Source organism: Bombyx mandarina, chromosome A1, assembly GCF_030267445.1.
Source record: "Bombyx mandarina strain Sakado chromosome A1, ASM3026744v2".
Lineage (NCBI taxonomy): Eukaryota > Metazoa > Arthropoda > Insecta > Lepidoptera > Bombycidae > Bombyx > Bombyx mandarina.
In genome coordinates, this window is record NC_143234.1 from 22,270,556 (window position 1) to 22,289,040 (window position 18,485).

Genomic DNA, 18,485 nt, shown 5'->3' on the forward strand with positions numbered 1-18,485 from the left:
ATTTTACTGAGATTATATTTCATTTCATTTCATTTCATTTCATAATATATTTTTTATATAAAAAAGTTTTCAATAAAATTAAAATAAGATTTGACATAAAAGTCTTAGTTACCAGGTCATAAAATACCTTTAAAAAAATGTTAATAATTTGTAATTGATTACCTAAATCTATTATTTTATGATTTTAATGGATCATGAATTTCATTAAATTCTTTATTACTATAATTTATGAATGCAATATTATAAATTGACATGTTAGTAATCTTAAATTAATTCTATATTTATTTTATATTTGCACACTTTTTATTCAAGTAAGAACATGCTGGAGTGTTAAAATTTTATAATACCATTATTTAATGTACCATGTCTCTGGCAAATAAATCACATTTTCCTTAAAATCAGTTCCTAGTGAGCGTTCATGGCTTGAAATGAACAACGATGCTCAGTTTCAATTCAATCGGACATACAGCTTCGGAGGTTTGGGATGTTTAACGACAAAGGGAAGATCTTCCACCGAGCGGGTGATATTGCTCGGTAGACCGACGGTCCGAATGTTGTTGTTCGGAACTTGTATATATGCGCTTTATCTTGAAAATGTCGTAAGCGAGAATCAGGCATCTGTCAATTATCTTGCGTTGTATGATGGCTACCCGCCACAGAGGTCTTGTGATGAGTGAGCCAGTGGTACCCCGCTTACATAATATATACCTCGCCACGTCGACCAGTGTCCTCTTCTCGTCCGGGGGCTATGAGCAGGATCTTGAAGATCTCACTCAAATAGGTTGAAGAATATTTATGTTGGTTGATATTGTATGCACTTTAACGTAGGTGAAGCTCCTATCTTGGGTCCAATTTACTTATTTACTTATTTCACTTTAAATATTATAGCATTATTTATAATACATATATTGCGGATCCGCAATTAACATACGAAAATAATATATTGCGAATATTTTATAATTTTATATTTTATAAAATTTTTTTGACATGTCGTGACTTATCAACCATAAATTCTTCATCACATTGAATTTAATTGAATTGAATTAAGCATAATTTCAACATTCTATTGCTGTATTTAAAAACAGACGAGAGACTATTCCATTTAAAATGGCCACAACAGAGTCTTAATTGTAAAGACATCGGTTCCCCACAGCAGAAATAGGCAGAGTTAACTGATCAACCTATAAGCCACAATATCGTTCAAGGCATACCTTATCTTATACCTTAGTCGTCGTGGCCTAACGGATAAGACGTCCGGTGCATTCGTGTTGAGCGATGCACCGGTGTTCGAATCTCAGGCGGGTACCAATTTTTCTAATGAAATACGTAGGTACTCAACAAATGTTCACGATTGATTTCCACGGTGAAGGAATATCATCGTGTAATAAAAATGAAACCTGCAAAATTATAATTTGCGTAATTACTAGTGGTAGGACCTCTTGTGAGTCCGCGCGGGCAGGTACAACCGCCCTGCTTATTTCTGCCGTGAAGCAGTAATGCGTTTCGGTCTGAAGGGTGGGGGAGCCGTTGTAACCATACTTGAGACCTTAGAACTTATATCTCAAGGTGGGTGGCGCATTTATGTTGTGGATGTCTAAGGGCTCTAGTAACCGCTTAACATCAGGTGGGCTGTGAGCCCGTCCACCCATCTAAGAAAAAATAAAAAAATAAAAGTAGTCCAGGAAATATAAACACAAAGCACTGTAACAACACATAGTACTTAAAGACATTTCCGAAGGACGTCCCAATTCCATGTGTTTTATAATATTCATGCCTTCATCTCGCGTGCGAGGCCTGAATACTGATTAAGGAAACCCCTGCCCTATTCGTTCAACGACAATTCTGTCAATCGAAATATTCGAAGGGAATATTGTAACATTTTAGTAGGTACTGCTGGTATCTCTACTGGCAGGGGTGCGTATTGTGTTTTTTTTTGTTTTTATTATTAACTTTGTAGGCAGACGAGCATACGGCCCACCTGATGGTAAGTGGTCACCGTCACCATAATCATAGTCAATAACATCAGACTGGCTGTGAGCGTCGGCTTATCAAAGCTGATAAAGTGTAACTCGTAATGTTAGCTACTGCATTTTTTGATTGATTTAAAAAAAAAATCTTAATGTTTCACGTCACGCCAGGAATAGTTAAATCATTTAAATACTCGTTATTAAAGCAAAATAAATTGTAATTTTTAGTCAACATAAAAAAATCACTTACCATTTACATAATCAAACACAAAGTGTCGAAAACATGTTATATAATGGTATCATCTCATAATAACTAGAATTATGCTTAAAAAAAATAATTAACGCAAAAAATATATCGTAATTTATAATATAAACGAGTTTGACCCATAACTTTTGTTTAAAAATGTTCAAAAATGAACACTGGAAAATGGACTATGTGGAAAATGATTTAAAGCTTAAAGTTTACGTTCCGAAATACCTTAAAAGAGTTCACGAAAACAATAGAAAGATTGTATTGTGTGAACTCCGATGTGTTAATTAGTATATTTGAAGCATTTCGCATTTTTATAACGCTGTGAAATGTATTTTTTTTTACACGCTTTATATTAGCTACACTTGTATGTATGTTTGTATGTTTGTAACTGACTCCTTTAGACGCGATTTTGACCCACTTTAAGCGGCCAGACTTTTTATTCAAACTTTGTAGATTTATCGAGGACCGATGACAATAGAATATTAAAAAAAAAATTGAAAAAATTTAAGTTCAACTAAAAAATGAAAAATAAATAATAGTTAAAAAAACAAAAACTAGACAAATCCTAAGTCTTGATAGACACGGTTGACAGAGTGGAGCAGTCTCGATGGAGATTTTGCTCTGACCGTCTAACAGCTCTCAACACATCTGCTCATAGTGTAGCTGACTGATAGCAAGACAAAGAAAAAAAAAAAAAAAAAACACTTTATAATTATTATTTTTGTTGAATTTTATATAAAGCGTGTTTTTTAGTTTTTTTTTAAACTCTTATTTATATTTTGTACTTAAATGACTTTGGATCGGATTATACTACAGACAGATGCATAGGAATAAACTTTTACGATGCTAGAATTAAAAATATCGTTAACACAGTCACTAACAGACCATTGATCGATGGGTAATTAAATAACGAGTCTTCAAATAACCAATCTTCATCTTCATTTGCGTGTGCTTGCAAGTTCATGAAGCAAGATCTGATCAGAGCAATTACTTATGATTAGTATGTGAATTCTGGTCTTGTCTGCATTAAGATGCTCACTAATTTACCATGTAAATAATAAAACATACAATGGTTTCCAAGTCAGATTTATCAGACAAATTTTGAACAAATCTATTTCATAATTGAATATGCAATTTCGAAAAAGGCACATCTCTGAAAATGTAAAATGTTCAGGAAATGAAAAAAAAAACTGATTATTTTCTAAAGCAGTGTAAAATTTAAAATATTGACTTTTGAGATATATTTTAGTGTTAATTAGAAATCGAAAATTACTGGAATCATTATAAAATGGGTGTAGGTAAGCCTCAAAACTACATGTAGGTATATGAAAAAACTTATTTGACAAAATATGCGACATGTGCCCTTTTAGAAATCGCATATTCAATTAAATAGATACCAAACCCATTTTTTTAAAAGAAAATTCATCCGATAAGCCTTCGACCGTAACGAAATCTTCAAGATGTTTTTATATGGCTTTTGCAAACGTGTATTTTGGGTTTGTAGAAAAGCAGACTAAATTTGTGTATGCATACGCTATTGTGTTTCGATAAACCGTTATTACGCTACCTCAAGCAATTTAAGCCGTGATATCACAGGGGATCGAAGCTAGATACATACACTTGAAATAAAATTATATTACAATGAACGTAGTCAAAATGCGTTACGCAGATTTTTTTTTATTGTTTATATGGGTGGACGAGCCCACCTGGTGTTAAGTGTTTACTGGAGCCCATTGACATCTACAACGTAAATGCGCCACCCACCTTGAGATATAAGTTCCAAGGTCTCAAGTATAGTTACAACGGCTGCCCCACCCTTCAAACCTTCAAACCGAAACGCTTGACTGCTTCACGGCAGAAATAGACAAGGTGGTGGAACCTACCCGTGTGGACTCACAAGAGGTCCTACCACCAGTATCCAATAAAATATTACACAATTTTTAGATACTAGATGATGATCGAGCTTTGCTCGGTTTTTTTTTATAACGCGGTTAGTTGCCCTCAATTAAGAAAAATAGTATTATTATTCGCCAATAGATGTCGGGAAGAGTTGATTATTGAAAACACGAATAAAAAAACATTTTCTGAAAATAAATCGTAGCTAGATCGATTTATCGCCCCCGAAATCCCCTGTATACTAAATTTTATGAAAATCGTTGGAGCCGTTTCCGAGATTCAGATTAAATACTTACCTATATATTAATATACAAGAATTGCTCGTTTAAAGGTATAAGATTATATAGATTAATGATACAACATGTTTTTTGTGTGCGAATTCACACTTTCTATTCAAAGTTCAACTAATCAACATTATATTGAGCAGACTTCAAAATTGTTGAACGAAAACGTCCACAGAATCTCCATAAATCACACCTCAAGGTAAGAGTTTGTCGTCTTCACGTCAAAGTGGGTCATAAATTAAAAACTCATCTCGCTTCGAGAGCCCCCCTACAGAATACGTATTACCGAAATGACAGACTCATTTATAATCATTTTACTTTTATTCAAATTTCTCTCGAACTTGAGTTCGAAGTTGATATTTTTGAGTGCTTCGAAAAGTTAAGTTTTTTTTTTTATTGCCCTTGTAGGCAGACGAGCATAAGGCCCACCTGATGGTGAGTGGTTACCGTCGCCCTTGGACTTCAGCAATGCCAGGGGCAGAGCCAAGCCGCTGCCTACTGCTTGATAATCTCCACAGGCCTCGTTTGAAGAAGGACATGTCATAGCGCTCGGGAAACACCGTGGAGGAGAGCTCATTCCATAGCCGGATGGTAAGTGGCAAAACCGGACTGAGTGTGACTTATTTTGGCGAATCACGAAAGCTCACCTACACGGTTACACTGGCATAGCCTGTCAAGGTTGCCAATTTAGTTAGAAAAAAAAACAGTGTTCTCACTCTGTTGCTTATGTCCAGACGACGTTAATTATTTATATTAAGTATTATTTATGATCGAGCTTTTAATTTAGCTTACTATATAGATAGAGAAAATGAAAAGTCAGATGTGTTGTTTTCTATTTTTATTATACGTATTTTTATTTATTATAGAAGATATAGAAGAGTGGTGGTAGTGCGTTTCCAGAGATCTTTTTTGCCACGTACCATCCGGCTATGGAATGAGCTCCCCTCCACGGTGTTTCCCGAGCGCTATGACATGTCCTTCTTCAAACTAGGCTTGTGGAGAGTATTAAGCAGTAGGCAGCGGCTTGGCTATGCCCCTGGCATTGCTGAAGTCCATGGGCGACGGTAACCACTCACCATCAGGTGGGCCGTGTGCTCGTCTACCTACAGGGGTAATAAAAAAAAAAAACATGAGAAAGCTCACAACAACTTGGTAGAGCATTCCTTCCTTTTTTTAATCAACCTATTCTAGTGACCATGAGGGGTCATGCTAAATTCATTGAACGAATATGTGAGCTCACGGGGCCTAACCTGGTGAAGTTGCTAACACTAGCCCTAGCCAGAGCAGTGCGTCGCAGAATCATCGGAAATGCGACCTACTGAGTGGGCTGTGGGTTAATTTACTCATGAAACCCTTCGTCGCAAGCGACGGGTTCGACAAGAACCGGTGACCGGTGCTTGAGGTATCTAAACGCACCGTCAGTCGATCGGGAAGATCCGAAATAACGTGCACTTCTTCTGAGACATATCATGTAGAATTATATTAAACAGATATAACCAATCTTCCGCATAGAGGTGCAGCGTATCACTCATTAGCCCTAAATCAGTTTACAGTTTTGATTCGAACGCTACATCTAAGTAATAGTAAAAGCTCTTTATACGCAAGGTATATGTTCCGTAAATATGCCGCGAATACAGAAACCGCGAATATGAAATGGTAATTTACATAATATATGGAATAATAGATGATACGTACCTAGATGATATATATAAAAATTAATTGCTGTTCGTTAGTCTCGCTAAAACTCGAGAACGGCTGGACCGATTTGGCTAATTTTGGTCTTGAATTATTTGTGGAAGTCCAGAGAAGGTTTAAAAGGTAGACAAATATAAAAATACTCGGTATTAAATAAAATAACAATTTTGTTTGACGGATTCCTTTTGTTTGTTTTAAGTCGATTTTATACAAAAGTTTAGGCCTTTTATTTATCGATTGAGGCACTACGAAGTCTGCCGGCTCAACTAGTATAAAATAAAAATTGAAGTTTTTGACCATATTGATTTATGGACGACGCGCTTACAAATGATATTCGGTGCGATACCTATATATTGTAAACTGTAAACTTTTACTTTATTAAATTACGATCAAACACGAAATAAGAACGGAAGAACCAAGAAACTATTCAGCGCGCACAGTGAGTTAATAAAGCTAACCGCGTAAACTGCTTCGTAACAAACTAACACCGGTGTAATGAACATTCCCAGTTCCGGCGACCGCGCTATTTATAAATGTGAGTTAAAGAGGTCAGGTATATGAGTACCACTACCGGGTTTATGTTATTGTAGTTCTGAAGGACTGAGCTCGGACTTATCTACGTAATTATCCTGAATTTATCATTGGAGGTACCGTTTAAATTGGTTGGTTAAAATATTCAGGTTTTTGATTATGATTTACTACTTAAAACTCTCTGGCTTGTCTCAAATTCAGTTGTTTTTTAAAGCTAACAAAAATGTTTTTTTTATAGCTTAGATTGGTGGACGAGCTCACAGCCCACCTGGTGTTAAGTGGTTACTGGAGCCCATAGACAAAGTAAATGCGCCACCCACCTTGATATATGAGTTCTAAGGTCTCAGTATAGTTACAACGGCTGCCTCACCCTTCAAACCGAAACGCGTTAGTGCTTCACATCAGAAATAGACAGAGTGGTGGTACCTACCCGTGCGGACTCACAAGAGGTCCTACCACCAGTAAGTGTTTTCATGTGAGAAAGCGTACGGGTGAATTGACGACCCATTTGATGTTAAGTTTAGTGAATACCACAGTAACCGACCGTCTGTTAAGTACTTCGAAGTATTTAAAGACAGGATTGGCATAGCGCAATGAAAAACTGGCAAAATGGCTTTTTGTTAGATTTATAATGCGGAGTTCCAATCTTAGCTTACACCCAGTTTTGTTTCCTTCGATTATGTTTGCTATTGGTAAAAGTATTAATTTTTACATTTGATTATTCGTCTTTTTTTGTTGCTTAGATGGTTGGACGAGCTCACGGCCCAACCGATGTTAAGTGGCTACTGGAGCCCATAGACATCTACAACGTGAATGCCACCACCTACCTTGAGATATGAGTTCTAAGATCTCAGTATAGTTACAACGGCTGCCCCAACCTTCAAACCGAAACGCGTTACTGCTTCACGGCATAAATAGGCAGGGTGGTGGTACCTACTTACTACCAGTAATTATGGTAATTAAAAAAAATGAATTGTTAAAATTATTACTTTTGCTTATTCGTCGATTTAATAAAGTATCAAATGTACAGAAAATTTTAATTTAAGCTGACTATTACAGCATAATTGACATGATTGATAGTATTGTTCTAAAAATTGCCGACTTGTATCACTGACTTGTCAAGCCTGGCTTAGCTGATAAATACTTGATCTGACCTGTATCTGATCACTACCAAACTTCATAGGAGAATCTGCTAGACCAGTCTGAAGAATTCCTGAAAATTTAATCACAACGAGACCGTCCATTTCGATTCTATATCAAACACACATACAGACACTATTCGATTTTTATTTCTATTAATGGAATATTCATATATATAGCTTCGCAGCAATCATTCGTAAACGAATTGCTTCCCTGAATTTGATTTAAAAATAGTGCTCTTCAGGATATTATCAAAATAACTCTTCTACTCATATCAGAATCTGTTCATAAAATATTTATAACTACTGATACCAAGCACCCCACGCTTTTTTTTACAATAAAATAATTTTTTCTTACACTATTTTTAATTCAAATTTATTAAAATTTATTTCCTATTCTTTAGTTGGATTTTCTATAAAAGCGTATTTTTTTATTTTGTTTAAACTATTATTTATTATTTATTTTTTAGTTGAATTTAAATTTTTTCAATTATTATTTTAAATATTGCACTGTCATCGGTCCTTATTAAGTATACCAAATTTCGAGTTAATCCGACGTTTTGCAGGGGGTCAAAATCATGTTCAAAGATTCCGTTACATACTACCATACATACGTCTGAAGCTAATAAAAGCGTATTAAAATAGCTGTAACACCCGTTAGAAAATGAGATTTTTTGGTTGGGCCTTTGCTCGACCAACTGTCCTGTCTGAAACTGAAAAGGCCTCTGAGCCACCAGTAATCCTTGCTTCACAAAAAAAAGCTGTAAGACGTCTCCGACTCAGCGTATCTTATCCATATAACAAAGTAAGCACGGTTCGTATTCTAAAACAGTTTGTGAAGTCCCTAAAACATCAATAACAGCGTAAGCTCTCATAAATCATTCGTTTATTGCCCTAAAGGCATTATTGATTCGTCCAAATGTTTGCCCCGACGGTGAAGCGAACGCCGCGATGGGCTAATGAATCGTAATATAGGTCAACTTGTACTACTATTATTATTGATCACAAATCACAAATACATACATATACATATTTTGTAAATGTTTGATCGACGATGATTGATTCTAGACGAACTAGCCATTAACTCAGGAGGCACGTTATAACAACTATCGTTATTCATCAAATAATATGTGTCTACCTATGAAGTTGCCGTTTTAAAAACTGATCATTTGAAAAACGTAATTTATGTATGACTACTTCAACTTAAAACTCCTTGGTAGGGAAAAAAGCTAAATAACCGAAAGGCAGTACAAAATGCCTTTGAAGAGTTTATTGGCTCGTGCTCCCTTAATCGCTCTAAGAAGGGCATTTTATAATTAACACTGCACTGCAATGGAAATTTAGTGATGATATGGTGCGTTGTACAGAGGGAAACTGGTGTAGGGAAGTCACGACAATCCTAGACAGAGAAACACTGCAGAGTGTGAGACCAAAACAAATAGTCCCTCCCTGCGGCCCGTTGCAATGGATATACTACTGGAGATATAACGCAAAGAGGGTTGACGCGAGACAGATAGCCGTTCGAAAACATGATAAGGGGATAAGAGAAGAAGAAGAAGAAGAGAGTGGTAGTAAAAGTAGAAGAGGCTTACGTTTCTGCTATGAGTGATGTCTTGAATAGGAACTGGACTAGTGTCTTGCAATAATGTCTTAAACAAACCAATAAAGAAATTAATATCTGACGTAGCTACTGGATATTTAAAGTGAATTCGTAGGAATTAATTAGTATGTTGGTATCTCGAATGTATTTATGAATTAACTTATTAGAGTGGAGTATATCTTAGTTTGAATAGAACACGATTCTTTGAAGGGGCCATGAAGATTCAATTCCATTTTTTTTTAAATGCCGTGCGTGTAACTTGGTGCACGTGAAAGAATTGAAACTTCTTTTGCGGTGTGTAGTAGGTACTCGTGTATTGTGGTTTTCTTCATTTTTCATCTTCGATCAATAAGTTTTTCATTCTTAAAATCAAATTTCTCTTGTAATAGGTAATTTTGTGTATAAGAGTAACGACCTCTTCACCATTTATACATATTTTTAAATTACTTTTAAGTTTCTTTTTAATTCTTCATGAAAAATAAAATATAAGTTACTTAATAATATATGTTACTGCCTACAGGAGCAATAACAAACTAATAACAGGCCATCTAGTGGCTGATGCCCGTAAACAGAATTGTATAAGAGAAACGACCTAGCTCGCTTTCTCCCTCTCTGCAAGGTCGAGCGGCTCGCGAGACGCTCTATCTATTTCACTCCCGCTCCTCCTAAATTGTATCTTTTCTCTCTAGCCGTAACGAACAGTCGCGAGTTTAATTTTACTCTCAACGCGCGTAAAGAAGTTGCACTTCAAAAATTGGTAGTTTTATGTGTGTTCTATTGAGCAAGTATTTTATTTGGCAGAACGATAGTCCATAAAATATTATAAAATTATCGAAAACTTTTAAGCCTTGGTACCATACCATATACGAATTGTTTTTCCATCTTTCTTCTATTCATCAATAGATGTCACTATGTATCCTTTAAGTTGTACTACTCGAATATTAAATCGCATTTGGACTCAATTAATGATAAGAAAATCCAATTTATGCAGTTTCACAGAACGCCGTTAACATAGTAATGTTCTGAGTGGTATGCAAATAATATGTAATTAAATTAATATTCAAGCCATAAATTCATTCAATGTAGTCCCTGCTATCTTATGAAAAGTGAACTTCTTCCACGGAAGCAATTAGCTCGGTGAGGCAATATGACGTGGTGACGGATATTTCATATTATATAACACGATGGTGCGAATGTTATTGTTAAGAACTCGAATTAATTTCTTGTAGTTATTGTTGGCATAATTCAAGCTTCTGCTATTCGTTGACATAATAATATGTCGCTGCGACACTAGTACCAAAACAAACAATCTTTGCGGAATTATCTAATTAAATAAATTATCACTTTTTATCTTTTTATCCTCAAGGGTAACTAGAGAACTAAAGTTTTTTTATTATTTTGTATGACTTATAAATGAAAATCTTCTTTAATCATATTTGTGATTTAAAAATTGTAAAAATTTGTAATTGTAACAAAACGGTTCAAATCGCTTTGCGGCACTAAAGTAGGTAGCCTTCTGAAGCAAATATCAATAGCATTCATTATCGAAAATGCTGACCTATATTGATTCGAAAACAACATTCCATTAATTTGAATAATAAAATATAGATATCGATTAGGTTTACTGTTCCAACAGTACATTGTACAGTTTCATATTTCATTTCTGAAGACAACTCAATTACGATACTAATTAGTTTAGGAGTAGTGTCTTGCGAATACTAAGCTTGTTCTTAATTAAAAATCTATAAATTTGGTTCACGAGAAACAACTATACTCGACCAAATTAAGCTGATATGTATATGAGCTGATGATATTTAGTTTGAATTACTTTATTAAACAAGCTAATTATCACTCACCGTATACCTATAGAAATTCTTCAAGATCAGAGGACGTACGAATAAAAAAATATTACGTAATTACGAACACACGCGCGAAGACCCTTCGTTTTTTTTGTAAAATTTACAATCAACAAACACTTCACTGTGGGAAAACGTGTTTTTAAGTTTATCAATCGTCCAATGTATGTTTTGAGTTCAATTTTCGTACAGATATTTCGTAAGGAATGTCAGTAAAATGGAGTCTTCGCTTGGAGGGGTTAGTTAGAGGGGTTGCAGAGGGCGCATGCGTTAAGCACCCTCACCCACCCCTTGACGTTCCGATGCGTTCAGATTATCTGCCCTCTGTTTATGGTATAGATTTTTAGATGCCAAACAAAGATATTGTAATTGTTTATAAAATCATCAATTTCGGTGAAAACAGGAACCCATGAAAGTTGATGAATCGCCATCTGGTATTTACTATGAAGAATATTAACTGTTGTTGTGTCCTGGAAGAAAAAACCTGTAGCTAATTATTAATAAGTTCATAAAAATAATATTTTTTTAATAAAATACGAGAGGAATATTCACATTCTGTAAGACTTTCAAAGCGTCTGTGGCACAATAAGCTTGGTTTACTGGTCATGCAAATATACGTGCCGTGATTGCGTTCTGGGGAGTAGAATATAACTGGTCATCCAATCCCCTTTCTGCAGGATAGCCGTCGGGGCACCGTGGTAACCGAGGAATGTAGATCTTCACGACGACCTAAATCTAGTACCGACATTTAGGTATCCTAAGGCAGTGTCAGAACGTTACTTCAATATAGCGGAGCGACACGAAAACCCTCTTATCGTGACCGCCGCTAATTACTTATCCGACCTCGACGGCCAACGCAAAGCCGCCGCCGTCGCCCGAAACATGTCTTGTCGTATCTCCCAGATTCACTCTCGGCGCTTTTAGGATCCTCAAGCGCCGGTGACCGTCCGACGTTCGCCGAGCGAACTAACCCACACAGCCCACTAACTTTCTCGCCGGATCTTCTCAATGGGTCGCGATTCCGATCCGGTGGTAGATTCTGCGAAGCACTGCTCTTGCTAGGGCCAGTGCTAGCAAATTCTCTCTGGTTGAGCCCGTGAGCTCTCCTACCCGTCCTGGCGTAGCTGGAATAGCCTCTTAGGCTACTAACGAAAAGGTAGGGGAAACAAAAATAAAAAATCCCAATATTATGCTCTTAGTGTCAGTGGTTGAAAAATTCAATTTTTATGGAATTGAGAAATGTTTTTTATAAATATTTATTTTATAATTTTATTTACTTGCAAATAAAACCACTCAAGATTTCTATTAGACGATCTTTTTAAAATTATAATAGTAATTGCATTATAATTTATTTAAACGCCATCTGCCTTCATTTTAGAATACTATTTGTCAAAATATTGCCTCCGTTTTTTCCATTAGAATCGTGGCTCTTAATATGGATTGTATTATTTAAGATTTTCGCTAGGCGAGTTAATTGCCCTTTGCTTACAAATGCTGCTTATTTTTCGAATGATGTCTTCGATAGCATTTTAACAAGCAAGCATGGGATGAAACACAGAGTCGCTCCCAAAGATCTTTAGGTCTAGTTTCAGGTGTCTTCAAATATTATGTGTTTTTATCTATTGCAATCTGTCGTTTGCATGGAGTTAATAAGTACCTACCATAGACTTCAATGGTACCTACCACTAACTCTATGGTTGTTTGACATTTGGCGGGAATTATGTGACATTGCGTTTTATTATGCGTCCATTGACCAGGCACAGGGAAAATAGCCCGTATAGCCATATTTTTGAAGCGAATACCGAAGCCATCTCTGTTAAATGAAAAGTGAAATACACAGTGTGGAATTTTGACTGGTGGTAGAACCCCTTGTGTGTTCGCACGGGTAGGTACCACCACCCTGCCTATTTCTGCCGTGAAGCAGTAATGCGTTTCGGTTTGAAGGGTGGGGCAGCCGTTGTAACTATACTGAGACCTTAGAACTTATATCTCAAGGTGGTTGGCACATTTACGTTGTAGACGTCTATGGGCTCCAGTAACCACTTAACGCCAGGTGGGCTGTGAGCTCGTCCACCCATCTGAGCAATAAAAAAATAAACGTAGGAGCTTGTCTACTTATCGAAGCAATAACTAAAAAATACTTCGGTGTCACTGCGACTTCAATATCTCGATTCATCTGATTTAAGCAATTATCGACTGACTCAAAGATGAATATTGACCCCTAATTAAAAGAGAGAGCTGTATCCTTGGCGTAATGGTTAAGAGACCCCGTGAGCACTTCGATTAATTCCGAAAAAAAAAGAAAAAAACCTTGCAACACTTAAAATAAAATATAACAACACCGAAAAAAATACTAGGTATTGGAATAGATCTGTTTATTTCAATTTTCCAAATAAATTCAATACACAATCGTATTATTTATTACACATTCAATTACGTTGGTTTCTTTTCATTGATTTCATTTAATAAAATATAACTATGCGCTACGCATTAATAATAATTATAACACACGAGAATACATGTCCCAGAGTTCAACATTAGATAAATTTTTATTATGTTAATATAATATAATATTATGTATTTAATAACACTAAGCTATTTAGCACGTCTATATACTAAGTATTTATAATTGTAAAAACTAATTAATGCAGTACGCAGCGTGGTACGGTAAGGATTCCCGGGACATTTGTAAAGATGAAATGCCGTTTGGAAACCTGTGGAACGATAAAGAGAATGTTAAAACATCTTTTCAATTCTATGAGGGTGTTAAGAAATTTTGTAATTTTTTTTTTTTTTTGTTGCATAGATGTGTGGACGAGCTCACAGCCCACCTGGTGTTAAGTGGTTACTGGAACCCATAGACATCTACGACGTAAATGCGCCACACACCTTGAGATATAAGTTCTAAGGTCTCAGTATAGTTACAACGGCTGCCCCACCCTTCAAACCGAAACTGCTTCACGGCAGAAATAGGTAGGGCGGCGGTACCTACCCGCGCGGACCTACAAGAGGTCCTACCACCAGTAAACAATAATTGTTCAAATTGGGGGTATTTTTTAAATGAGAATTTAATGTTTATTTTTTTTCCCGGAACCTGTTTGTGGTGACATCTATCGGGTCTAATGTCGACCCCACCTCAGAGTCTAGTGATAATACCTACAAATTTAGGTACAGAAGAATTATCCACGTACCATTACCTCTGATATGTTTCTCTATAATATCTATACTAATATTATAAAGCTAAAGAGTTTGTTTGAACGCGCTAATCTCAGGAACTACTGGTCCGATTTGAAAAATTATTTCAGTGTTAGATAGCCCCTTTTATTGGGGAAGGCTATAGGATATAAATCACCATGAGACCGGTACAAATGGAAGAGCCACCAATAAACTGTTTCAAATTATTTTCGCTTTCTACGTAAACGAAGTGGGGGGTAGAATTTAGCGTTATGCCAAAGTAACTATTCCACGCGGACGGAGTCACGGGCAAAAGCTAGTAATAGTATATTCGCCTGGTACTATGAGTACGGGTATGGCAAACGGCATACGGGTAATGGGTACGCACCTTTGTACCTAGCACCAGTTATTTGGTCATGCCCTGTTTGGCTCTCCGCTCCCACTCGGCTCGCATCTGCAGGATCCCCTTGAACTGCGGAGACGCGTCAGCTTCGCTCTCAGCACCGTCCCTCCCTTTCGCACTCTCGTCCCTCGCTACATCCCCGTCCTTCTCTATCACAGCACTCTCTCGCCTCTCCCTCTCGGCCGACAATCTGTATTTGTCCTCGTTCCTTTGCCACGGCCTCTTCGTGAGGGTGTCGGCCTTGTACGCGATGACGTCACTCTTGGTGATGCTCTTGATGTCCTCCCTGTCGTTGGCGGAGTCCGGGAAGGTGCGGTTCCGCAGGCGCTTCTCCGGCGTGGAGTCGGACACTTCTTTCTTGTAGCGGTTGAGTTCGTTCCTGCAGACGGGCGCGCTGTCCCGCTTGACGACGCTGGCGATGCTGACGCTGCGCTGGTAGTGGACGCCGAACTGGCTGACCCTGGCCGCGATGCCGCCCGCCCTCTTGTCGTCCTTGACTGCCTCCTCGTTCTCTTTGTCGCTGTCCCGGGATTTTATGGAAGCGTTAAATTCGTTCTTCAGCGTTTTGGTTTTAGTGGCGTTGTCGTTTTCTTCTTTGCACTTGGCGATGTCCTGGGCGATGCTGTCGGCCTCCGTGTCTTTGATCTTCAAGGATCTGCGAGCGAACACCTTCATTAGTTCGGGCTCGTCGTCTTTCCTGTCGCCTCTGATGTCTTTGGACGGCACCGGCTTCTTTCGGTACACGACTCCGTCGTCGGGTCTATCGACTTTACTCTCCAGACTATCTGTGCTTTGTATGGAGCTTTTGCTGCCATAACTGGAATGTGACTTTTGATCTACAGATATATTATCGTAGATCTTTTCCGTGCTTCCTTCGGTGCTTAGAGAGTTGGTTCTGGGTTTCTCTGGCTTGTCTTGGAGTTCGACGCTCCCCGCTTTTCTTTTGAAGAAAGCTTTAGGAGTGGAGGGGCTCTGCGGCGCCGGAGAATGTTTTTCGATAGATTTTCTCGACAAGGCAGGCGATAGTTTAACATCGATGTGAGAGTTCTCAATGATGCTCTCGACTGCCTTCGCTACGAACGAGTCTTTTCTTAACGGAATGTTCGATTTAGGTTCTGCTGCTGGGAAGCAGTCTTGGTCTTTCTCCATTTGAGGGCTGTCCGGCTTTTTCGGCGTAACGTTCGCGGTCAAAACAACGTTAGTACTCTGCTTAACAACATCCACTTTGTTTAACTGTATGTTGAAGAATTCTGGCACACCAGGCTTAATTTCTTTTGAAGTCCTTTCGTCTGTCTTGATAGCCTTTGTTATGTCTGCATTTTTGACTGGAGATTGTTCTTTGTTAATGTGGGTGACCGATATGAACGTTTCCGGTTCCAATTTAACTTCCTTTTGAGGCTTGCCACCTTGACTCAGAGCGCTTTCGACCGAAATGGTCTTACGTCTATCTTCTACTGGTTTTTCGGAGCTGCTCTTAATGCTGTCTAAGGAGCTAGATTTGAGTATCGGCGATAGAATTGGTTTAGGAGAACTGATGATGTCGTCAATTTTAGCTTCGATTTGAGATATGTCACTGTCTCTCTTGTGGTCCATGGTGATGTGGATGCTGTTTGTGAATAATTGTTTGTCTTCATTGGCGTCGGTTTTGAGGCTGTCCAAGTAGCTGCTGTCGGTGCTCGGCAGACTGTCGTAGTTGGCATCAGCGGTATCTTGGAGTAAGCCGTAGTTTCTGGTCGAGCCTCTTTTGGCGACGTCGTTTCTCTCGGTGACATTTCTCCTATAATTAACCTCCCAGCTCTCAAGGAACGGTTCAGATATGCCGACGACGGCGGGCAGACTCGGCAATTGATTCTCTTGGGAACTGATCGAGGAGCACTCGGAAGCGTAGCGGAAGCTGTGCGACTTCCCGATGCTGCTTCTGGTTTCGACGTACTCGTCGCCGAGAGACCTGATGCCCGAGGACACGTAGGACTCCTCGGTCCTGGCGGCGTGGCGCACAGACTCACGTTTGCACTTGATAATGTTCTCGACGACTTCAGAAACATGTTCCGATGATCTTTGCTTTATCGCTTCCGAACTCTGTTGTCTGCTCTTCGGGGGCGAAGAAGACATCACGTTTGTATTAAAATAAGGCAAATTCTTCGGCATGCTGCTGCTAAACATGTAATCTGATGGAGTGTTCTTGATGCGCGTCGCTCTGATCGGGGGCTCCTCGTCCGAGATGACTAGAGTAGGAGACATCATCTCTTCTTCAACGCGACTCGCCGTCTCGTTGCTAATAAATGCTTTAGATGTGACAGGTTCGACTAGCTTTTGAACTGATACTGGTCTTTTAGATGTGTCGTGCTGTAAATTGAATGAATCTTTTTTATCATCGAAGGTTTCCTTGGAGGGAATCCGCTTGCAACGTTCAGGTCTTTCAATTAACTCTTCGCGTCTGCTGAACCGGTTCTTGATCTCCATGTTCAGCATTCGATCTGTTTCTTCGGCTATTTTGAGATCTGTAATGTTGTAGTCGAGTCCCGGGACCTTGGCGGCGCTGTACACGTCCTTGTAGGCGCTATCTTGGACGTAAGAGCCCTTTGTGTCTAGACGTTTGTGCATCTGATTTGCAAACACTCTCTGTCCTGCAGATATAGACTTCTGAGAGCGCTCGGGCGGGACAGGTTTGTGCCCCGCTGCTTCAGGTAATCTCTCAGAATCTACACTTTTATATTTTGGGGGTTCTCTCTCTGTTTTCGACTTTTTCACTTCGAGTTGACTCTCTCCGTCTATTTGGTCTTTTTTTGATTTCTTTCCGCTCTTCCGCAGCAGTAATCTGCTGAAGAACGATTCCTCTTTCTTTGAGGACTTAATGTTTTCGTTCTCTGTTTTTTTCTCAGATTTAGACTTCTTCTCGTGGCAAGACTCTTCGGCGTATTTGTTGTCCGATCTGTACTGAAGCATTCTGTCTTCGGAGCGGTAGCTGTGTATTTCTTTTTTAGGAGAATTTTCTCTTAGGTTCGTGCCTTGGGAACTGGACTGACTGCGTTTTATGGAGGACCTCGGGGTGTTGGACTCCGCGATGCTCAGCTTGGCGGGGGACTGGCCGAGCTGACTGAGTGCTAGACCAGGAGGGAGGGAGGATGATTTCAACTTGGTATCAGTTGGAGTCTCTAATACTCTTTGTAGTTCACGATTGACTTGATGGTGCTGCTCTTTTACGATCTTATGATGTTTCGTTGACGATGAAGAGAATGATTCTGAAATGAACGAAATTTAATTAATGACCATCCAAAGAGGCCGTTAAGAGTGCGTTATGAAGTCATGTGATGACATCTCTTACTGACCAGTGATAATTTCGGTTGTTTTGATGGCGACTTCTGGAGTAACGCTTCGTATCATTTCTTCGTTCAGTTCGGGCGTTATCGGCAAGGCTGATGCGGCAATCTGGAAATCGTAACGTTATTTTGTTAATGCAGTGGCAATAGATACGCCGCACTTGAAATTGTATATCTGGACTTGAGATTTCAGTGAAATTAAAAGATGCGTTTATTTTTGAAAAACCAGTTGGCGCGTGTGTAATTCTGAATCAGTAATCGTACAGTTTTATAGGATAGTGGGGTCAGAGAACAATGTTCTTAACCAATTGCAACCACACACGTTTCTCGCGTCACACACAGCTCGATAGTTCTATTAGTGGCGAAA

General features: G+C 38.5%; 2 protein-coding genes across 7 annotated transcripts in view; both read right to left on the reverse strand.

The window, feature by feature from the left end:
• Positions 1 to 11,473, reverse strand: part of LOC114241650 (protein Fe65 homolog) — a 73,903-nt gene extending 62,430 nt beyond the window's left edge. Inside the window, exon 1 of the mRNA XM_028172539.2 lies at positions 11,222 to 11,473. The gene's annotated coding sequence lies outside the window, so the exon portion shown is untranslated. The remainder of the gene's footprint in view (positions 1 to 11,221) is intronic.
• A 2,108-nt stretch (positions 11,474 to 13,581) lies between these two features.
• The window catches only part of LOC114241703 (uncharacterized), a 161,770-nt gene continuing 156,866 nt past the window's right edge, over positions 13,582 to 18,485 (reverse strand). For all 6 annotated transcript variants that reach the window (XM_028172623.2, XM_028172624.2, XM_089739417.1 and 3 more), the window contains 3 exons: positions 18,128 to 18,227; positions 14,784 to 18,040; positions 13,582 to 13,935 (listed from right to left, as the gene is read on the reverse strand). In XM_028172623.2, coding sequence (XP_028028424.2) covers positions 14,802 to 18,040; positions 18,128 to 18,227 — 3,339 coding nt within the window. In that variant the 3' untranslated portion in view covers positions 13,582 to 13,935; positions 14,784 to 14,801. The remainder of the gene's footprint in view (positions 13,936 to 14,783; positions 18,041 to 18,127; positions 18,228 to 18,485) is intronic.